Source organism: Somniosus microcephalus, chromosome 24, assembly GCF_052327205.1.
Source record: "Somniosus microcephalus isolate GS21.2 chromosome 24, FLI_Smic_1.0, whole genome shotgun sequence".
NCBI classification, from domain to species: Eukaryota; Metazoa; Chordata; class Chondrichthyes; order Squaliformes; family Somniosidae; genus Somniosus; species Somniosus microcephalus.
The window spans coordinates 5,104,518-5,127,971 of NC_141010.1; the positions used below are offsets into that span (position 1 = coordinate 5,104,518).

A 23,454-nucleotide genomic window follows, 5' to 3' on the forward strand; every position below is an offset into this window, starting at 1 on the left:
AGTGTTCCTACATCAAGCTTTACTCTGTATCTAACCCGTGCTGTACCTGCCCTGGGAGTGTTTGATGGGACAGTGTAGAGGGAGCTTTACTCTGTATCTAACCCGTGCTGTACCTGCCCTGGGAGTGTTTGATGGGACAGTGTAGAGGGAGCTTTACTCTGTATCTAACCCATGCTGTACCTGCCCTGGGAGTGTTTGATGGGACAGTGTAGAGGGAGCTTTACTCTGTATCTAACCCGTGCTGTACCTGCCCTGGGAGTGTTTGATGGGACAGTGTAGAGGGAGCTTTACTCTGTATCTAACCCGTGCTGTACCTGCCCTGGGAGTGTTTGATGGGACAGTGTAGAGGGAGCTTTACTCTGTATCTAACCCGAGCTGTACCTGCCCTGAGTGATGCGACAGTGTAGAGGGAGCTTTACTCTGTATCTAACCCGAGCTGTACCTGCCCTGAGTGATGCGACAGTGTAGAGGGAGCTTTACTCTGTATCTAACCAGAGCTGTACCTGTCCTGGGAGTGATTGACACTGGGTGCTGGACATGGAAAGTGTTCCATTCTCCAGCACGGTTACCTCTCATCTTAATGAATGCAAAAACAAAATGGTTTTAAAATATGCTGGATGTTGAAGTTTGTTGAAATATCCATTGCAGGCTCTTCAACTAGAACCAAAGAACAGGAACTGTCTGGTTGCCCGTTCACGATGCTACCTGACAATGGGAAACACCACAGCTGCTCTGAAGGATGCAGAAGCCTCCCAGTTGGGCAATAAAGAATTCTACAAGGTAACGTTGGTAAAACAATTCATTTAGTGCATTTAGTTCCTTTGGCACTGTGCCTGAAGGGCCAGTGTTTTGTGTGTGATTCTAGACAGTTAGCGTCATCAGGCTAATCAAACATGGAGGGCATCACAAACAAGCCTCCTCCTGTGCGGACAGGAGCTCCACACTACTAGACCTCCCCGATTGGGTTTACTAGATAGTGTCCTGGGATCTCTTGCATCCATCTTTACAAGAATGGTTCCAGGGATGAGGGACTTCAGTTACGTGGATAGACTGGAGAAGCTGGGGCTGTTCTCCTTAGAGCAGAGAAGGTTGAGAGGAGATTTGATAGAGGTGTTCAAAACCATGAGGGGTCCAGACAGAGTAGATAGAGAGAAACTGTTCCCATTGGTGGAAGGGTCGAGAACCAGAGGACACAGATTTAAGGTGATTGGCAGAAGAACCAAAGGCGACATGAGGAAAAACTTTTTTACGGAGCGAGTGGTTAGGATCTGGAATGCACTGCCTGAAGGGTGGTGGAGGCAGATTCAATCGTGGCTTTCAAAAGGGAGTTGGATAAACGCTTATTAAAACTAATGTGAAAAAAAGGAAGTATTTTTTATATATATTTTTTCCTTATTAGGGGCTTTATCGAAAGGCTGAGACCCTGTATGCTAAGGGTGAGTTTGAACTTGCCTTAATGTTCTATCATCGAGGACATAAACTCCGTCCAGACGACCACAATTTCCACCTGGGAATTCAGAAGGCTCGGGAGGCTATCGACAACTCTGTTGGAAGTAAGTGTGTGTTTTGGGAGGGAATAGCCTCTGATCGGCCCCTCGCTCTCTGTTCTAGTGCCAGGAGTTCAGGTCAATGGGCTGACCACCTCTCTGTGGAGCCCCGACACTTCTACTGCTGCTCAAACCACATGGTGGCAGGAGATCCTTTGGTTTTTATTCTCTTCCATTCTGTTTCTCAACGGCAACAGCTTAAAATCCTCAAAAGCTCCTCAAGTACAGAAAGGTGACTTCAGAGCCACAGTTTGGATCGTGAGCAGGAGGTGAAAATGGATAATTGACATAGTTGAGGGTGGGGGTTTGGGACGTGAAAAGCCCCTAGGTGAAGAGACGGTTTTTAAGTGGCTTTTGAAAGAAAGGGGGGAGGAGGTGGGATGGAGGGAGTTAGAGAAGGCGATTCAGAGAGCTCCCCTGCTCCATAGATGAGGGGAGACAAATTGGAGGGATTAAGATGTTCAGAGTTTGACGACCGATACGAGGTTCTGGGTGACTGAAGAACAGATAGTCCCTTCCAGAGATTTAGCTGCTTCACGGTCATGCTGGGCACCAGGGTGCAAGTCACAGCTGTGTAACAGAAATTTTTTTTTACACAGAGTGTTTAGGATCTGGAATGCACTGCCTAATCGGGTGGTGGATACAGATTCAATAGTAGCCTTCAAAAGGGAATTGGATAAATACTTGGAGAAAAAATTGCAGGGATGTGGGGAAAGAGCGGGGGAGTGGGACTGACTGGATTGCTCTTCAAAAGAGCCGGCACAGACTCGATGGGCCGATTGGCCTCCTTCTGTGCTGTACTATTCCATGATTCTAGGAGATCGCCGAGTTGTGTTTGACCTATACGCCATTCAGCTGGGGGTAGGGGTCAAAGTAAAATTGAAAATCAGATGTGATCTGCTCAGAGTCCTGTCCAGACCTCTATTGCTGCTGTTACCTCCCAACGAGAACACTTACTCATTCAATGACATTCAATTCACACAGGCCCTTCCTCGGTAAAGCTCGAAACTACAGGGGATCTGTCCTTCTTTTACAGACGGGAGGAGGTGAGCTGCTACATTAAAGCTTTAACAGGGCCGAATACCTCGATTAGTTCTGGAATTCACGAGTGTTAAAAAAAAATTCATTTCAAAGTTTTCTCCTCCACGGATCGGGGTAAGTGCGGCACTTGGATCAGGAGGGGCTGCTCCTGCAGGTCCCTGTCTCCTATAGGTGGCTCATCCTCAGGTACAGTCCCATGGGTGGCAGTCATCCTTCAGTACCTCACCCATTCTTCATGGATGAGCCTAGAGAGAGAGAGAGTGCCAGCAGGCTATCGGAGGTGGGGTTGAGATATGGTGAGAATGTAGGTGGGGCTAAGGGATATGGTGAGATGAGGCTGGGTGTGGTTGAGGGATATAGTGAAATGGTGAGACGGTGGGGTCGAGTGATATGGTGAGGCGGTGGGTGGGTGGGTTGAGGGCTGTGGTGAGGCGGTGGGTGGGTGGGCTGAGGGATATGGTGAGAAGGTGGGGCTGAGGGATATGGTGAGAAGGTGGGGCTGAGGGATATGGTGAGGCGGTGGATGGGTGGGTTGAGGGCTATGGTGAGAAGGTGGGGCTGAGGGATATGGTGAGAAGGTGGGTGGGTGGGTTGAGATCAAACCTCTAATGCGCGAGGTCTTGCTTAGTTTTTCTTGCTGCTCCAGGACAGCAAAAATAAACTGATCATACTTTCTGTCTCTCGCTCAGAAAGTGGTACCGAAAACCAAATCGCAGCTGCGACGGCAGAAATTAAACCTGAAGCAACAGAGCAAGAAACAGGTGCAGGAGGAGCCGAAAACCAACAAAACGGTGCGCGTGCTGCTGGGGGAGCTGTACGGAGACAAGGAATACCTGGAGAAACTGCTGCTGGATAAGGGTAAAGATCCACTGTCACTCGCCAGTAAAAACTCGTTCCTGGGGTGGTTATCAGCAGGTAGACTCACTGCTGTAATTGCCCAAGCAGTGTTAAAGCAGCAGAGGGAGTGGCATCATTCTGATTCACCGTCGAACCCCATTCAAACAGAAACCGCTCAAATATATAAACTCGTCTTGGGCGGTCGGCCAAAGCAGGCGATGGGGAGTCGCAGCCCATTTTACACCAGCCCGATTATCTTCACCATTGAAAGTCAACGGAAAATAATATTGTGGGGAGTGCAGAAGGACCTGCAGATTCGCTATGGCCTGGGATGCACTTCTGCGCAAGACGATATTCATACCCCACAGTTTTGTTTCCAATGTTCTCCTTTCCTCTCTGGACTCTTGCTTTGTTTCATTTCCAGGGCACCCATGGGCCTTGCCCAAGTTGGCAACTGTACTTCATGTGTTTGCCCAGATGGGACGTTCGACTGGGAAATAAACGGCCTGAGCCTGATGCTGTCCTGACCCCCCCAACTTCTCCAATTTGCAGCAGGGGTGTCACTGGTTAACTATCGGGAACTATTAGGGTTGTATTCCCTGGAATTTAGAAGGTTAAGGGGTGATTGATCGAAGTTTTCAAGCTATTAAGGGGAACATAGAAACATAAAAGATAGGAGCAGGAGTCGGCCATTCGGCCCCTCGAGCCTGCTCCGCCATTTAATGAGATCATGGCTGATCATCCAAATTCAGTACCCTGTCCCTGCTTTCTCCCCATATCCCTTGATCCCTTTAGCCTTAAGAAATATATCTAACTCCTGCTTGAATATATTTAATGAATTGGCCTCAACTGCCTTCTGTGGTAGAGAATTCCACAGGTTCACCACTCTCTGGGTGAAGAAATTCCTCCTCATCTCTGTCCTAAATGGCTTACCCCTTATCCTTAGACTATGACCCCTGGTTCTGGACTCCCCGACCATCGGGAACATCCTTCCTGCATCTAGTTTGTCTAGTCCTGTTAGAATTTTATAAGTTTCAATGAGATCCCCTCTCATTCTTCTAAACTCCAGCGAGTACAAGCCCAACTGACCCAATCTCTCCTCATACGTCATTCCTGCCATCCCAGGTATCAGTCTGATGAATCTTCGCTGCACTCCTTCCATGGCAAGAACATCCTTCCTCAGATAAGGCGATCAAAACTGCACACAATACTCAAGGTGTGGTCTCACCAAGGTCCTGTACAACTGCAGCAAGACATCCTTGCTCCTGTACTCGAATCGTCTCGCTATGAAGGCCAACATACCACTTGCCTTCTTAACCGCCTGCTGCACCTGCATGCTTACCTTCAGCGACTGGTGCACAAGGACACCCAGGTCTCGTTGCACTTCTCCTTCTCCCAATCTATTGCCGTTCAGATAATAATCTGCCTTCATGTTTTTGCTACCAAAGTGGATAACCTTGCATTGATCCACATTATACTGCATCTGCCCAATCACCCAACCTGTCCAAATCATACTGGAGTTTCTCTGCATCCTCCTCACAGCACACACGCCCACCCAGCTTTGTGTCGTCTGCAAACTTGGAGATATTCCATCTAGTTCCCTCGTCTAGATCATTAATATATATCGTGAATAGCTGGGGTCCTAGCACCGATCCCTGCGGTACCCCACTAGTCACTGCCTGCCACTCGGAAAAAGACCCATTTATTCCAACTCTTTGCTTCCTGTCTGCCAACCAGTTCTCTATCCAAGTCAGTACCTTACCCCCAATCCCATGTGCTTTAACTTTGCACGCTAATCTCTTATGCGGGACCTTATCGAAAGCCTTCTGAAAGTCCAAATACACCACATCCACTGGTTCTCCCTTATCTATTCTACCAGTTACATCCTCAAAAAATTCAAGTAGATTAGTCAAGCACGATTTACCTTTTGTAACAGATAGGGTAGATAGAGAGAAACTGTTTCCGCTGGTTGGGGAAGTCTAGGACTAGGGGGCAGAGTCTAAAAATTAGAGCCAGGCCTTTCAGGAGTGAAATTAGGAAACACTTCTACACACAAAGGGCGGTAGAAGTTTGGAACTCTCTTCCGCAAATGGCAATTGATGCTGGGTCAATTGTTAATTTTAAATCTGGGATTGATAGCTTTCTGTTAACCAAAGGTATTAAAAGGATATGGGCCAAAGGTGGGTATGTGGAGTTAGGTTGTAGATTGGCCATGATCTCATTGAATGACGGAACAGGCTCGAGGGGCTAAAAGGCCGACTCCTGTTCCTATGTTCCTGTAGGAGTGTGAACCTGAGCTGACCTTTTCCCTTCCCTATCCCAAGATGCCGAGGCCAAAGTTCCAATTAAAATCCCCTGCCTGCGTTCCTATTTTCTGCCCTTCCTCTCCCAGAAGTGCTGATGCCCATCAGTTCCTCACCCTCCACTACCTGACCCAGAGACGGCCAGTCATCGGGTGTCAGCCTAGACAGTGAGTGTCTGCAGAGCAATCGACCTTGGACGGCTCACAGCTGAGCACGACCTGTGGAGGTGATCAAAGCTGTGCCTAATGTTGTCTTCACTGGACATTTAACCACCCGTATTTCCCAGCCGGAGTCAGTAGAAAGTGACCAGGAGCGGGAGCCCTGGCTGATTTTTTTTTTAACCAGGGCACTGAGGCCAATTGTGGTGCCCCCAGTTGCTGAAACTCAGAAACGAACCCAGCACAGACCAACATCTAACGTGAGGACCTTCTAGTCTTTGTGGGTTAGTATGGTATGCAGCAAAGCTTCCACTCCACAATCTCTGATGTGGGTTCCTCTGCCCCACTAAGCCCCTTCCCTTCATCCCCGTCCTTACTGAACGGCCATTGGATCCCTGCCCCCAACACATCAAATATCCTCACACTCAACCTACCTCTGCAACCTCCTCCAGCCTCACATCCCTCCCTCACCTCCCACCCCTTCCTTTGCTGGCTTGGTCCCACTCTCTGGAACGCTCTCCCTATACGGCTCCTCCCACTCCACTTCTCTCTGACTTTTCCCAAGCCATCAGCCGCCTCTCTTTAACTGCTTCACAAAAGCTTACCGCCCTCCTTTTCTCCTTTGGAGGGAGTGCTGCACTGTCGGAGGAGCAGTACTGAGGGAGTGCTGCACGGTCAGAGGTGCCGTCTTTCAGATGAGACGTTAAACCGAGGCCCCGCCTGCCCCCTCAGGTGAATGCAAAAGATCCTATGGGGCTATTTTGAAGAGGAAACAGTGCAGCACTTCTAAAGGTGTCTCCAGTGTCCTGGCTGATATTTACCCTTCAACCAACACCTAAGACAGATTATCTGGTCAGTATCTCATTGCTGTTTGTGGGAGCTTGCTGGTTCTGCGGGAAGCTGGATAGACAGCTGAAGCTCGGACTGGCTGGGTCATCATAACAGTAATTAAACTTCAAAAGTACTTCACTGACTATAAAGTGCTTTGGGACAGTCTGAGGTTGCGAAAAGCGCTATATAAATGCAAGTTCATTCTTTTTGGAGAGATTTTCTATGTTAAAGGAGGATGATATAAATACAGGTTGTTGCTGTTCAGTCACTGGGCCACCAGAGGGAGCTTAGGGTCCTCTTAAATCTACAAAGTTCCCATTTTTTCAATTCTGAGGAAACTTTCAAATGAAATTTTTTTTTGTGAATTAAGAGGTTCTGTGGGGAGCTGGATAGACAGTTCACTGATCCTGCTGAAGTGAGGGACAGGCAGTCGAAGTAAGTACAGTGCTAAAGTTCTGAGTGACTGTGGGGAGGGTCTGAGCGGACGCCAGATAATTCCCCACAGAGACTGGGAAAATAATGAGATGAGTCCGAACCCCGCTTCACCCAGCCTACCAGCTGCTGTTGGAGTGGGATAGATGGAGACCCGAGGGTGGGTAGCCGGTCTCCCGCCTGTGAGCCATGGCTCAGTGAGCAGCACTCTCTCACCTCTGAGTCAGAAGGTTGTGGGTTCAAGTCTCCACTCCAGAGACAAGAGCACAAAAATCCAGGCTGACATTCCCAGTGCAGTGCTGAGGGAGCGCTGCACGGTCAGAGGGGCGGTACTGAGGGAGCGCCGCACCATCAGAGGGCAGTACTGAGGGAGCGCCACACTGTCGGAGGGGCAGTACTGTGGGAGCGCCACACTGTCGGAGGGGCAGTACTGAGGGAGCGTTGCACTGTCAGAAGTGCCATCTTTCAGATGAGACGTTAAACCGAGGCCCTGTCTGCTCTCTCAGGTGGACATAAAAGATCCCATGGCACTATTTCGAAGAAGAGTAGGGGAGTTCTCCCCGGTGTCCTGGGGCTAATATTTATCCATCAATCAACATCACTAAAAACAGATTTTCTGGTCATTATCACATTGCTGTTTGTGGGAGCTTGCTGTGCACAAAATTGGCTGCCGTGTTTCCTACATTACAACAGTGACTACACTTCATTGGCTGTAAAGCACTTTGGGACGTACGGTGGTCGTGAAAGGCGCTATAGAAATGCAAGTCTCTCTTTTCCTTTTCCTGCTCGCCTGGCCAGTCAGTGCTGCAGCGAGACTGCCAACCAAGAGAATCAGAGAAAAATAATCTTAAAAATGCTTCTCCTTGACTCGGTGGGTAAATACACTGCCTAGTGTTGTACTCAGTCATCCAGGAAAGTCCCAGGTTGCATCCCCGCTCTGTGCTGAGTTAGTGGTCGGGGCGCTACAAATGACCTTCGTGCCCCAATGAAGGGGGGAGTGGGGGGTCCCGCTTCTGATCTCTATCCAGTGAATCCTGCTGGAAACTGCACGTGTTGAGTGAGGACAGTCTTTGGCTTCATTGCAATGCCTGTCACAGTCGAGCAGCCTGCTGATACAGTCTAGTGAAGTTACTGTAAGGCAGCACAGTCTTTACCCCGGTGAAAGTCAGAGCATTCAGGAGAGGAGGGCAGGAAGTCCAGGGTGGGTTTGGGGCACTTCACTAAGAATTGTTGATGCTTTTTTCCTTGTTGCGAGATTTACAGCGCAAATATTTCCCATTTATCTTTCCCGTGTTGGAATCAGAACTGATGAAGGCGAACACGGACACTGGAGGAACCATCCAGGATCTGATAATGAGTGGAATCACATTCCTCGACACACGCACCGAGTTCTGGCGGCAGCAGAAGCCGATCTTTGCCCGAGAGCGTGAGCGGAGGTTGAAGGAACAGAGCTGGGAAAGCAACAGAATGAGAGAGTCGGAACAAACCATTTACATCCTCAAAGCTCTGCGGGACATCGACGTATGTACGTGAAACAGACAGGGGGATCACATCAAGGCTGAGACAGGGTACAATGACAGCCATCACCAAATACCCGCTCAGATTGTTTTATATCTGGGTGACTGATGTACCGAGGCAGCATTTTTAGTGTGAATTTTGCACTGGTCAACAGATCTCCCAATACAGGCACCAGTGTCACTTATAGGGTAGTAAGATACACAGTCTCACTGCCCATCACACACTCCCAGGGCAGGTACAGCACGGGTTAGATACAGAGTAAAGCTCCCTCTACACTGTCCATCAAACACTCCCAGGGCAGGTACAGCACGGGTTAGATACAGAGTAAAGCTCTCTCTACACTGTCCATCAAACACTCCCAGGGCAGGTACAGCACGGGTTAGATACAGAGTAAAGCTCCCTCTACACTGTCCCATCAAACACTCCCAGGGCAGGTACAGCATGGGTTAGATACAGAGTAAAGCTCGCTCTACACTGTCCCATCAAACACTCCCAGGGCAGGTACAGCACGGGGTTAGATACAGAGTAAAGCTCGCTCTACACTGTCCCATCAAACACTCCCAGGACAGGTACAGCACGGGTTAGATACAGAGTAAATCTCCCTCTACACTGTCCCATCACACACTCCCAGGACAGGTACAGCACGGGTTAGATACAGAGTAAATCTCCCTCTACACTGTCCCATCACACACTCCCAGGGCAGGTACAGCACGGGTTAGATACAGAGTAAAGCTCCCTCTACACTGTCCATCAAACACTCCCAGGGCAGGTACAGCACGGGTTAGATACAGAGTAAAGCTCTCTCTACACTGTCCATCAAACACTCCCAGGGCAGGTACAGCACGGGTTAGATACAGAGTAAAGCTCCCTCTACACTGTCCCATCAAACACTCCCAGGGCAGGTACAACATGGGTTAGATACAGAGTAAAGCTCCCTCTACACTGTCCCTAAAATGTGTCTCAGCCCCAATCTCAACATTCCCCACACCTCCCTGCACCAATGTGAGAAAATCGCACCGGGGAATGGGCATTGTCCTGGGACTAGCCATTGGAGAGATGACAGGAGATCCAAAGGCTGGCGCAAGAGGCCAGTTTTCCTTCAGGGTGAGAAAGTTTGCCTCAGTACCCCAAGAGGGCCCTTGCTCCTGATCGAAAGCTGGTGATTAGTGCTGGAAAGTGCAGGAGTGCGAGTTCAGGATCGGGTTTGACTGTCCTGCCCACCACAGTCAAACAACCAGCTGACGCTCACTCACTATTTAGGCTCCCACAGGAAGCTCGGGTGAGGTGCTGAAGGGCAGTTTGTGCCCGTGGAACCTGGACCCCAGTTAGAGTCAGCGAGAGAGAGATAAATGGAAAAGCGAGGGGAAAGGAGGATTAATGTGGAGTGAGCACTGCGACTTGGGGTTCACTCACTGCCACTTTTGTTTCCCGTTTCCTCAGTGTTTGGTGATGGGTATTACGAAGAGTGTAAGAATAAGGCCATTGAGCTGGTGCAGACCGTGGAAGGATGGCCGAAAAAACTGATTCCCAAAAAGCCGGAATTCCTTGGGAATCTGTATAACACCATCGGGAACGCTCAGATTGAGCTAGGAGACATGGAAGGTGCTCTGAGAAGTAATCAGAAAGATCTACAGGTTGCAAAGAAGTAGTGAGTGTGATCCGTCGATCGTTAGTTTAATTTCTGCATTGATGCTCTGCAACTTTTGAAATGCCAGCACTGGGGGTGGGACCTGTCCTCCACGTTGCTGTGACAGTGTGAACCCTGCGTGTCCCACAGCACAGAAGTAACGTTACTCACACCGGCTAGCTGATCTTCGGCAGGGTGGCAGTAAGGCTGCCACAGTTGGCCTCAGTGCCCCTCTGGGTTTACTGGGGGGGGGGGGGGGGGGGGGGGGGGGAGCTCCAATCCCACCATGGCAGCTGGGGAATTTAAAATTCAATTAATTAAATAAATCTGGAATAAAAAGCTAGGATCAGTAATGGTGACCATGAAACTACCAGATTGTGGTAAAAACCCATCTGGTTCACTGATGTCCTTTAGGGAAGGAAATCTGCTGCCCTTACCCAGTCTGGCCGGTATGTGACTCCAGACCCACAGCAATGTGGTTGACTCTTAACTGCCCTCTGAAATGGCCCAGCGAGCCACTCAGTTGTATTCAAGGCGGCAGCTCACCACCACCTTCTCGAGGGCAATTAGGGATGGGCAATAAATGCTGGCCTTGCCGGCAACACCCACATCCCATAAATGAATTTTTTAAAAATCAGCCACTCTTGATTGCCATGCAGTGAGCCCTGCTGCAAAGTGTTCAGTGTGAATGTTTGGTGAGGAGAGGTTGGGACTCACTGTCTAGATTCGCACACAGAATGGCCACCTGAGCGAGGTGACAGAGAGGAGCCGGTGTCTGTGAAACCTGCAGCCTTCAGTACATGAGTGAGGGAGAAAACCTGAATGGACAAAAGTCTTTTGTTAAAAAAAAAAAGCAGGAAATCCTCATGATGCTCATAACTGCTTTCAAATCCGTCCATGGCCTCGCTCCTCCCCATCTCTGTAACCGCCTCTGGCTCTAGAACCCTCCGAGATCCCTGCGCTCCTCTAATTCTGGCCTCTTGCGCATCCCCGATGTCCATCGCTCCACCATTGGCGGCTGTGCCTTCAGCTGCCTGGGCCCCGAGCTCTGGAATTCCTACTTAAAATCTACCTCTTTGACCAAGCTTTTGGTTACCTGTCCTAATATCTCCTTACGTGGCTCAGTGCCAACTTTTTGTCTGATTATGCACCGAGAAGCGCCTTTGGATGTTTTACTATGATAAAGGCGCTGTATAAATGCAGGTTGTTGTTGATGCTGCTCAGTGGGTGTTGTGCTGCCACATTGCCAGGAGGAGGTTCTGATTGCAGCACGATGAGGGAGAGAAAACCAGAGGTTCACTCCCCATCACATCGAGAACAGGACTGGCAGTGGCAGTGGCGTGAGAATGAGTCGACTGCCTGCCTGCTCCGGGAATGGGGCCCAGAGTCCAGCAAACCAACCTGAACAATTGTATGGAATAAATTTATTTAAACCCTTTTTCACAATTGTTTTTAAAATTGTAAACAGCGACAACAATGAAGCAAAATCAAGAGCCCTGGATAACATCGGCAGAGTGTACGCAAGGATCGGAGAATTTGAAAAGGCCGTAGAGGCGTAAGTATGACGCGTAGCACTAAGGCTTCTACAGGGGTTACCCTGAAACTCCACAGATAAAAGTACTTTACCCCTGGGGCAGTGCATCGTGTTTCAAATTCTGAAGGTATTTGCATGGTAACAGGGTATGCTGCGAAGGTAAAGTATTGACTGCTCTTTGGTGCTGGTACAGTAACTGCTAATCGCAGGTTTGGTGCTGGTGGAGGTGGGAGAATAGAGTCCATCGCAGTGAGTACCCCACACTTGGGCTTGAGGTCAGAATCTAGGCTGTACAGCAGGAGTGCTGCATTGTTAGATGTGACATTAAACTGCCAGCTTATGTGGATGTAAAAGATCCCATGGCACTATTGGAAGAACAGCAGAGAGTCCTGGCCAATGCTCACCCCTGAGCTAATGCTGTAAAAATCAGATCACCTAGTCATTCATCTCTGTTGTTTGTAGAATCTTGCTATGTGCAAAATGTCTGCCATGTTTGCCTACATTATCGACAGCCATTGGCTGTGAAGCACTTTGGGCACCACACCTTAGGAAGGATATATTAGCCTTGGAGGGAGTGCAGCGTAGGTTTACCAGAATGATACCCGGACTTCAAGGGTTAAGTTACGAGGAGAGATTACACAAATTAGGGTTGTATTCCCTGGAATTTAGAAAGTTAGAGTGATCTGATCGAAGTTTTCAAGATATTAAGGGGAACAGACAGGGTAGATAGAGAGAAACTATTTCCGCTGGTTGGGGAGTCTAGGACTAGGGGGCAGTGTCTAAAAATTAGAGCCAGACCGTTCAGGAGTGAAAGTAGGAAACACTTCTACACACAAAGGGTGGTGGAAGCTTGGAACTCTCTTCCGCAAACAGCAATTGATACTGGATCAATTGTTAATTTCAAATGAGATTGATAGCTTTTTGTTAACCAAAGCTATCAAAGGATATGGGCCAAAGGCGGGTACATGGAGATAGGTCGCAGATCAGCCATGATCTCATTGAATGACAGAACAGGCTCGAGCGGCTGAATGGCCTCCTCCTGTTCCTATGGGATATTTCCGAGAGATGTGATGAGGCACGATATCAGTGCAAGTTCTTTCACTCTCTAGTTATCCACCCCTCGAACATTAAATGGCAAACAAGGTCTGAACAGATCCTTCTAAATTTTTGCTGTTGACACTAAGTTAGGTGGCACAGTCAATGGTGTGGTGTGGTGGTTGGTGGGGTGTGGTGGTTGGTGGGGTGTGGTGGTTGGTGGGGTGGGGTGTGAGCAGAAAGTTGATATTGAGAGTCAGTGATTGAACTCCATCTACCACAGTTTTGCCCAAAGTGGGGAAGTGCGAGGTCACCCACTTTGGATCTAAGAAATATAGATCAGAGTATTTTCTAAATGGCAAGAAGCTAGGATTTCTAGAGCAGCAGAGAGATTTATGGCTCCAAGTACAGAAATCACTAAAAGCTAGTGGGCAGGTACAAAAAATCATCGAAAAAGCGAATGGAATGTTGGCCTTTGTCTCAAGGGGACTGGAATACAAAGGGGAAGTGATGTTAGTTGTACAAAGCTCTGGTCAGACCCCCTCTGGAGTAACTGGGTTCAGTTCCGGGCCCCGCACCTCAGGAAGGGTATATCGGCCTCGGAGGGGGAGCAGCGCAGATTCACCAGAATGATACCGGGGCTAAAAGGTTAAATTACAAGGCCAGGTTGCACAGACTGGGCTTGTATTCCCTCGAGTTTAGAAGATTAAGGGTGATTTAATCGAGGTGTTTCAGATGATTAAAGGAATTGATAGGGGAGATGGAAAGCAACCATTTCCTCTGATGGGGGAGTCCAGAACAAGTGGGCATAACCTTAAAATTAGAGCCAGGCCATTCAGGGGTGACGTCAGGAAGCACTTCTTCACACAAAGGGTCACGGAAATCTGGAACTCTCTCCCCCAAAAAGCTGTTGAGGCTGGGGGTCAATTGAAAATGTCAAAACTGAGATTAATAATTTTTGTTAGGCAAGGGTATTAAGGGATACAGAACCAGGGTGGGTAAATGGAGTTAAGATACAGATCAGCCATGATTTAATTGAAAGGCGGGACAGGCTCGAGGGGCTGAATGGACTTTTCCTGCCTATATTCCTATAACTGTGGGATTCCAGTTTTCCCGAAGGGGCCTTGCTTTATGTTAACTGAACCGGACTGTTGCTATTGTGTTGTTTATGTGGTTAAATTGATTAACCCATTGTGCCAGAGCAGTGTATGGTTCGGTACAGTACTTAAACAGTGAATGGAAATGCCCAGGTCCGTGCTCCGTCAGCTGGTTGGTGGAAAAGGCGCAACAATTGGCCTCAGCACTATAGGCTAGGAAGAGGCAAATTCACCAAATCTCCACCACCCGATGCTCTCTTATCAGAAAGCCTGTACGTGTCCGTGTGGACATCAGATGAGGCCACGATCAGGTTTGGATGTGTTGGTTGTTTAGGCTGTAAACACACACCGTCTAGACTCAGACACAAAGAATGGGTTGGGGCCAGACCTAGCAACATTCCAGCTACCCTGACGGCGATCTGCTAACCCAGGATAGACCAAAGGTTGAAGCCAGGACCTTCCTAGTCTGTACAGCTGAGTGCCACGGTGTCTGTCTGGTTACCACACCGGGCTCAGTGCCACGCTGGACGGTGTCTGTACAACTCCGTGCCACCTCGAGCAGTATTACTACCAACCGAGATACGACAGAGGTGTTTGTTGCCCATTTTATCAAATTATAATTTTCTTATGGTTTCTTTTAATTCTTGCTTTTGGGAAACTCCATTGTATTTTGGATTTTCTGATTTTGTGCAGTTGGACGGAGAAGGAATCTCTCACAAGATCCAACTTGGAGCGCACTTGGCTCTTCCATGAGATTGGGCGCTGTCACCTGGAGCTTAACAACAATGATGAGGCTCGCGAATACGGTTTAAAATCCTTGGCATCAGCGGAAAAGGCAGGAGATGAAGAGTGGAAAATGAACGCCAATGTTCTGGTGGCACAGGCTGAAAGTAAGGAGGAAAAGCAGGAATACGCTTCAAGCGTCCTTCCCAAGTTCAAATCCTCCCAAATTCATCCAGTTTGGGTCAATTTCAGATGCCAATTTCATTTATTGCCACGTTCCAAAGCTGTGTATTAAAAACAAGCCACACCATTAGAGAAAGTCCATCTCATAAGAACATAAGAAGTAGGAGCAGGAGTAGGCCATACGGCCCCTCGGGCCTGCTCCGCCATTCAATAGGATCATGGCTGATCCGAATCTAGACTCACGTCCACTTCCCTGCCCTCTCCCCGTAACCCCTAATTCCCTTATCTGCTAGGAAACTGTCTATCTCCGTTTTAAATTTATTTAATGTTGCAGCTTCCACAGCTCTCTGGGGTAGCAAATTCCATAGATTTACCACCCTGAGTGAAGAAGTTTCTCCTCATCTCAGTTGTGAAAGAGCAGCCCCTTATTCTAAGATTATGCCCCCTAGTTCTAGTCTCACCCATCAGTGGAAACATCCTCACCGCATCCACCCGATCAAGCCCCCTCACAATCTTATATGTTTCGATAAGATCGCCTCTCATTCTTCTGAACTCCAATGAGTAGAGTCCCAACCTACTCAACCTTTCCTCATATATCAACCCCCTCATCTCTGGAATCAACCGAGTGAACCTTCTCTGAACCGCTTCGAGAGCAAGTATATCTTTTCTTAAATATGGAAACCAAAACTGCACGCAGTATTCCAGGTGTGGCCTCACCAGCACCCTGTATAACTGCAGCAAGACTTCCCTGCTTTTATACTCCATCCCCCTTGCAATAAAAGCCAAGATTCCATTGGCCTTCCTGATCACCTGCTGCACCTGCATACTAACCTTCTGTGTTTCATGCACCAGGACCCCCAGATCCCTTTGTACTGTAGCACTTTGCAGTTTCTCTCCATTTAGATAATAACTTGCTCTTTGATTTTTTCTGCCAAAAAGTGCATAACCTCACACTTTCCAACATTATATTCCATCTGCCAAATCTCTGCCCACTCACTTAGCCTGTCTATGTCCTTTTGCAGGTTTTCTAATGTCCTCCTCACTCACTGCTTTCCCTCCCATCTTTGCATCGTCGGCAAACTTGGATACGTTGCACTCGGTCCCTTCCTCCAAATCGTTAATATAGATTGTAAAGAGTTGGGGTCCCAGCACTGACCCCTGCGGAACACCACTAGTTACTGATTGCCAACCCGAGAATGAACCATTTATCCCAACTCTTTGTTTTCTGTTAGATAGCCAATCTTCCACCCATGCCAGTATATTACCCCCAATCCTGTGATTTCTTATCTTGTGCAGTAATCTTGTGTGGAACCTTGTCAAATGCCTTTTGGAAGTCCAAATACAGCACATCCACTGGTTCCCCTTTATCCACCCTGTATGTTACATCCTCAAAGAATTCGAGCAAATTTGTCAAACAAGCTTGAAGAGATGAAAAAGAATGAGATTTACAAATCCCCAATTTAGATTTGGGATGCTGTAGTATGCTCATGGAGGGTTTGGTCTTCTATTTCTGGTTTGAATACCCTGCTGACACTGAGGAGAGTAAATTCCATAAGGCCCAAAAACAGGCGTGGGGATTGCCATGCGCAATCTGCCTGCGTGTGTTGGAAGTAATGCAGGCAGCACGTGAAATCTGTGCTGCCTGCTAATTAACATGATTGAAGTGCTGAGCCCAGCGCTCAATGCGCTGCTGGTTGGCTCAGCAGGGGGCCCAATATCGTGGGAAGTCTGATCTCTATTTAAAGGTTGCCTGCAGGGTGAAACGCTGTCTGCATTTCTTAAAGGGGAGGTGCTTTCGAAAGAAGCGCCTCATTCTTAGTGGAGCTAAGGAAAGGGGAAGTTAACAATGTCACAACAGGGCAGAGAAAGGGCACCTTGGTTCTCGGATGCAGCACTTGGAGGCCTTAGTGCAGAGGGCCGATAGGAGGAGGCAGGTGCTCTACCTGCAGGGGGCCAGGAGGCCCTCCAGACAGATTGTATGAAGGCAGTGGAGCAGATTGCTAAAGCAGTCAGTGCCACCAGTCTTTCCCCCAGGAGCTGGATCCAGTGCCAGAAATTAATGACCTCAGCGCTTCAATCATGTTAATTAGTTAGCTGCATGAATTTTGCATGCTGCCTGCATTTCAACGGGCGTGTGTAGATGTTCGAGGAGCTTGGTTACAATGTTGCACTGGGTGATGTAGCACGGAGTCACATCAAACAGGGAGGATCAAAGCTCCATTCCTGTACTGCAAGGTGGGGAAAACAGAATACAAAGAGAAAGTTCACATCATCTTTCACAACTGTAAAAAAAAAGTGTTCATTTTTTATTCTTCCAGTTAAACGAAGCAATCCTCAGACTGCCGTTACATACTTTGAAAAGGCCTTGGGCAAAGCCAGACTGCTGAACAATGAGCCAGCGGAACATGCAATCTCGAATGTGAGCATCCCTGCTAAATCCACGTAGTATCGTAGTGTTGCTGCTTTCCTGTGATGTCAGCGGTAAGAAAGCGGATTGGGTTCCCGGATGGGTCCCTGCTGATTTTAGCACAGAACCACCCCAAACAGGAAGGACACAGGCTCCATCCCTGTACAAACTGGCAGATAGTGGGTACGGTGGCATAGTGGTTCTGTTACTGGACTAGTAATCCAGAGGCCTGGACTAATGATCCAGAGATAGGAGTTCAAATCCCACCACGACAGCTGGGAATTTATCATTCAGTTAATCAAATAAATCTGGAATAAAAAGCTAGTATCAGTAATGGTGGCCATGAAACTACCGGATTGTCATTAAAAACTCATCGGGTTCACTAATGCCCTTTAGGGAAGGAAATCTGCTGTCCTTACCCGGTCTGGCCTATATGTGACTCCAGACCCACAGCAATGTGGTTGACTCGCAACTGCCCGCTGAAATGGCCGAGCGAGACACTCAGTTGCATTTCAGGTGGCTCACTACCACCACCTTCTCGAAGGCAATTAGGGATGGGCAATAAATGTTGGCCTTGCCCACATCCTGTGAATAAATTTAAAAAATACCCAGTGGTGATAAGCAGTAGAATTCACCAGCCTTCATGTTACACAAAACCTTTGAGTGTTGCAAACTTTAAACGACATCACCACTCCATTCTGCCTCCATGCCCAGATACATGATCCAGACATAGTACTGCACTGGCCAAATCTCTTCTCATTCACTCCCACTGTACAGAATCGCACTGGACCAAACTATCCTGTTCACTCCCACGATATAGAATTCCAATGGATGATACCCCATTCAATTCACTCCCACTGTACAGAATCCCAATGGACCACAATGGCCCAGGTGCTTATGTGCGGGTTTGGGCTGTCAGTACAGAACATTGCAACTGAGTTTGATTCTGTCTTTGGCCAACGCACGTAGAACTGCCATTTCCAGTAGGAATCTCTGGAGAGGGATCAGGTGTGGGAACCCTGGCTGATTGTTCCCTGTCCTCGACCAGGTGACACTGAGGCCTATTTTAGTACTGCAATAGCTGCCCTGGTTGTGATCAGGCAACTAGTACAAATCTAGGGATAGAACGCGTGCTCCTCATCTTTAGTGTCCTCTAATCTAACGATACGAGAAGCTGTGGCACATTTGTGTCTGTGCACTGTAAACCTCATTAACACCATACTGCTCCTACTGCAGGCTCTGAAAAATGGAAAAGATCAGGCAGAGATGGATGAAAAGACAAAACAAGAGGAGCTTGAGCAACTGCACGAGAAACAGAGAGCCAGCAGGCCAAATGGTAGGTCACTAGGCTATGCCTGGGCGCACTCACTGGGAGACACACACCACACATCTACTGGGACCTCTAAACATCATTTAGCAAGGAATGCCTGGGTCACTACTGCCAGGCTGCGGTTATACTGAGTCTGTTCTCTCATCTTGTCCTCTGATCTGAGGTCTGAATTGAAACTCTTTATTTCCACAATCACACCACATAGGACAGTGATTACACTTCAATAGTAATTGTAAAGCAGCGATTTGGGACATCGCGAAGATAGAACAAGACGATCGTGTTCTTTCCTGTTCCCTTATTTTTCTTCCTTCTCTATTAAGTGGCTCCCTACAGGTTTCCACCCCTATTATTTGCCCGGTTATACCTAACCCTTGATTTCTGCTATCGGCGAATTATTCACAGGAGATAAAAACAGATTTCAGTTCATAGCTCACCACGTTTTTATTTTCATGAACTTGTATTTTGTGCTCATCAAGCAGAGGAATGGAGAGCAGAAGACATTTACCATTCTAGGCATCAGTGTCAGCATCAAACACTCCCAGGACAGGTACAGCACGGGTTAGATACAGGGTAAAGCTCCCTCTACACTGTCCCATCAAACACTCCCAGGGCAGGTACAGCACAGGTTAGATACAGAGTAAAGCTCCCTCTACACTGTCCCATCAAACACTCCCTGGGCAGGTACAGCACGGGTTAGATACAGAGTAAAGCTCCCTCTACACTGTCCCATCAAACACTCCCAGGGCAGGTACAGCACAGGTTAGATACAGAGTAAAGCTCCCTCTACACTGTCCCATCAAACACTCCCTGGGCAGATACAGCACGGGTTAGATACAGGGTAAAGCTCCCTCTACACTGTCCCATCAAACACTCCCTGGGCAGATACAGCACGGGTTAGATACAGAGTAAATCTCCCTCTACACTGTCCCATCAAACACTCCCAGGGCAGGTACAGCACGGGTTAGATACAGAGTAAAGCTCCCTCTACACTGTCGCATCAAACACTCCCAGGGCAGGTACAGCACGGGTTAGATACAGAGTAAAGCTCCCTCTACACTGTTCCATCAAACACTCCCAGGGCAGGTACAGCACGGGTTAGATACAGAGTAAAGCTCCCTCTACACTGTCCCATCAAACACTCCCAGGGCAGGTACAGCACGGGTTAGATACAGAGTAAATCTCCCTCTACACTGTCCCATCAAACACTCCCAGGGCAGGTACAGCACGGGTTAGAACATAAGAAATAGGAGCAGGAGTCGGCCATTCGGCCCCTCGAGCCTGCTCCGCCATTTAATGAGATCATGGCTGATCTGATCTTGGGCTCAGCTCCATTTCCCTGCCCGCTCCCCATAACCCATCACTCCCTTATTGTTCAAAAATCTGTCTGTTAGATACAAAGTAAAGCTCCCTCTACACTGTCCCATCAAACACTCCCAGGGCAGGTACAACACTGGTTAGATACAGAGTAAAGCTTCCTTACACTGTCCTCACCAATGTGCCTTAATCCAACATCAGAACAGCAGCTCCACTGTGTGGCATTTTATTGACAGTAGTGGGGAAAATGGTGACAGACACGAGATAAAAAAAAGTGTTTTTTTCTTGGTTGGGGGAAGAGCTTTTTCGAGGAAGTAAAGCACAGTGGAGCGAAACCTGTTGGTATAACAAGTGAGGACAACCAGAGATGGATTCAGATAATCATCAAACGTGGCTTTATGCATGTTCAATGATGCTCATAGGAGCTTGGTATTTTTAATCAATGAGTGCTCCTCACCAAGGTATCTTCTCTTCATCTTTCATTGTCTAGACTACTTTTTGGGCTAATTTTCTGATTAACGCTGTTGACAGGTGGCCTCACCCACCAGAAAAATTGGAGTTTCAGGCATGGACTGTACACAATTTTCTGACTATTCAAGATCGTGCCTCAAATTTCTGTTATGTGGTCTCGGTGGACGAGGGAGCAAAGGCAGAAATGACCCCTTACAGGCCAGGTGGACAGTGGGTGACCTCACCCCCACATCTCCAACACTCTGCCTTTAAGCGGACACTCGGGACATTGCGTTTGGTATGAGTCTCTGGTCACATGCCCAGAGTTCACTCAGGGTCACATCAAAGTGATGCAGCCGAGGACAAACTATCGCACCGTGTGTTTTTACAAGTCGCGCATCGTCTCTCCATCGAGATCCAACAGTCCTCGTGGTTTTTGGTGACTTTGTAATGCAATTCACCTCTATTCCCTCTTCCACGCAGCTATCTCCCGGAAACTGTACCTGTAAACAGGGCACATCCACTCGCTCTGTCGTCAAGGACTCGGGTGTTGATTAAGGAGCAGGAATTCGGTACAAACAAGGGAATTGCGAGCACAGCTCAGCATTAATTAGAGGTTTCGCAGACACGAGTGCTATAAACAAAAGCAAGAGACAGATTTTCATTTCAATAGCCAAGCGTCTAGCCAGCATTATTGAATGGCAGAGCAGGCTCGAGGGGCCGAATGGCCTACTCCTGCTCCTATTTCTTATGTTCAGAACCTTGATTCTTAAATGATGAGGCTGATTAGATGAAGTAAAAGTCGCAGGATTAACAAGGTCATAAAAAATGGGGCTCATTTTTAGAGGAATAGAATTCAAAAAGCAGAGAAGTGATGTTAAACTTATGTAGAATCTTAGTTTGACCACACTTACTGTGCACAGTTCTCATCTCCATATTTCTAAAAGGATAGAGGCACTGGAGAAGGTGCAGAAAAGATTTACAAGGATAATACCAGAAATGAGACGTTACAACTTTCAGAAAGACTGAACAGTCTGGGGCTCTTTTCTCTAGAAAAGAGAATTCTGAGGGGTGACCTGATAAACCCTTCATCATTTTAAAGGCCTCTAATAGGGTAGACGTAGAGAAGAGGTTTCCACTTGTGGGGGAATCCAAAACAAGGGGCCATTAATATGAGACAGTCCACAGATCCCTGCAGGTAGCAGGCCAAGTAGATAAGGTGGTTAAGAAGGCATACGGAATACTTGTATTCTATGCCTCGGCTAATAAAGGCAAGAGCAGGGAGGTTATGCTTGAACTGTATAAAACACTAGTTAGGCCACAGCTAGAGTACTGCGTGCAGTTCTGGTCACCACATTACAGGAAGGATGTGATTGCACTAGAGAGGGTACAGAGGAGATTTACAAGGATGTTGCCTGGACTGGAGAATTTTAGCGATGAGGAAAGATTGGATCGGCTGGGTTTGTTTTCTTTGGAACACAGGAGGCTGAGGGGAGACCTTATTGAGATGTATAAAATTATATGGGGCCTAGATAGAGTGGACAGGAAGGACCGATTTCCCTTAGCAGAGGGGTCAACAACCAGGGGGCATAGATTTAAAGTAATTGGTAGGAGGTTTAGAGAGGATTTGAGGGGAAATTTCTTCACCCAGAGGGTGGTTGGGGTCTGGAACTCACTGCCTGAAAGGGTGGTAGAAGCAGAAATCCTCACCACATTTAAAAAGTGCTTGGATGTGCACTTGAAGTACCGTAACCCACAGGGCTACGGACCAAGAGCTGGAAAGTGGGATTAGGCTGGAGAGCTCCGTCGGCCGGCGCAGACACGATGGGCCGAAATGGCCTCCTTCCGTGCTGTAAATTTCCTGATTCTATGACTAACAAATACAATTTGGAATTCAGGAGAAACTTCTTTACCCAGAGAGTGGTTAGAATGTGGAACTCGCTACCACAGGGAGTAGTTGAGGCAAATAGCAGAGATGCATTTAAGGGGAAGCTAGATAAACACATGAGGGAGAAAGGATTAGAAGGGGGGCACGGTGGCATAGTGGTTAGCACTGTTGCCTCACAGCGCCAGGGACCCGGGTTCAAATCTGGCCTCGGGCAACTGTCTGTGTGGAGTTTGCACATTCTCCCTGTGTCTGCGTGGGTTTCCTCCGGGTGCTCCGGTTTCCTCCCACAGTCCAAAGATGTGCGGGTTAGGTTGATTTGGCTATGATAAATTGACCCTTAGTGTTAGGGGATTAAATACGTGGGGTTACGGGGATAGGGTGAGATATGTGTCGGTGCAGGCTCGATGGGCCGAAATGGCCTCTATCTGCACTGTGGGGATTCTGTGATTCTGTGATATGCTGATAGGGTGAGATGAAGAGTGGGAGGAGCTCGTGTGGAGCATAACCACCAGCATGGACCAGGTGGACCAAATATCCTGTTTCTGTGCTGTACATTCTATGTAACTATGCAAGGATTGAGGAGATTTTTTAACCTCTCAATTTTACCACAATAGTTACTCCGGTGGTTATTGAGCGCATCAAGACAGAAAAACCTGCATTTGACGGTAGGTTCCTAGTGTAGCCAGCATGTGTACTGTCAACAACGTATATCGAGTCACGTCTACGCCTGCCCTGTCTCATTTACATCCCTGCCCTCAAGTTCCAATTTGACTTCTTGCTGAAGCATGGTTCACATGAGCTGTGGCTATTTCATTACTTCACCCAGTGGACCATTACGCACGTGTCAGCCTGAACAGCGTGCGTGGATTGTGGGTGCCTGACGGGATATCAAATCTGAGCCTGATCCGGTCATCACCCAATGTACAGTCAAGCACACTTCACTGGATAGTGACTAGGAGGAGGGACCTTGGTGAATTTATCTCTTCTACTTCTGAGGACACTAAAAACAATCGTAGGATCCCTACCACCAACCTAACTGAGATCCACTACGTCAGCACAGAGCAGACATCATACCTGGCATCATCCTGGTCTGAACGGCTCAGCCGCCCACTGGACCAACTCGCTGAGCTGTGGTGGGAGCTGGCTCCATGCTTCAATGGCCCAGTAATCCAGGAGCATTCATCTTTGGGTGCGTCAGA

At 48.1% G+C, this 23,454-nt stretch overlaps 1 protein-coding gene across 12 annotated transcripts in view; it reads left to right on the forward strand.

The window, feature by feature from the left end:
- Positions 1–23,454, forward strand: part of odad4 (outer dynein arm docking complex subunit 4) — a 90,527-nt gene that overhangs the window by 15,979 nt on the left and 51,094 nt on the right. For 9 of the 12 annotated variants that reach the window (XM_085966116.1, XM_085966110.1, XM_085966112.1 and 6 more), the window contains 11 exons: positions 649–780; positions 1,400–1,553; positions 2,532–2,593; positions 3,278–3,446; positions 8,453–8,674; positions 10,108–10,315; positions 11,763–11,849; positions 14,654–14,850; positions 17,185–17,285; positions 18,510–18,609; positions 22,870–22,920. In XM_085966116.1, coding sequence (XP_085822242.1) covers positions 649–780; positions 1,400–1,553; positions 2,532–2,593; positions 3,278–3,446; positions 8,453–8,674; positions 10,108–10,315; positions 11,763–11,849; positions 14,654–14,850; positions 17,185–17,285; positions 18,510–18,609; positions 22,870–22,920 — 1,483 coding nt within the window. The remainder of the gene's footprint in view (positions 1–648; positions 781–1,399; positions 1,554–2,531; positions 2,594–3,277; positions 3,447–8,452; positions 8,675–10,107; positions 10,316–11,762; positions 11,850–14,653; positions 14,851–17,184; positions 17,286–18,509; positions 18,610–22,869; positions 22,921–23,454) is intronic. The other 3 variants (XM_085966111.1, XM_085966114.1, XM_085966118.1) reach the window with 1 other exon arrangement.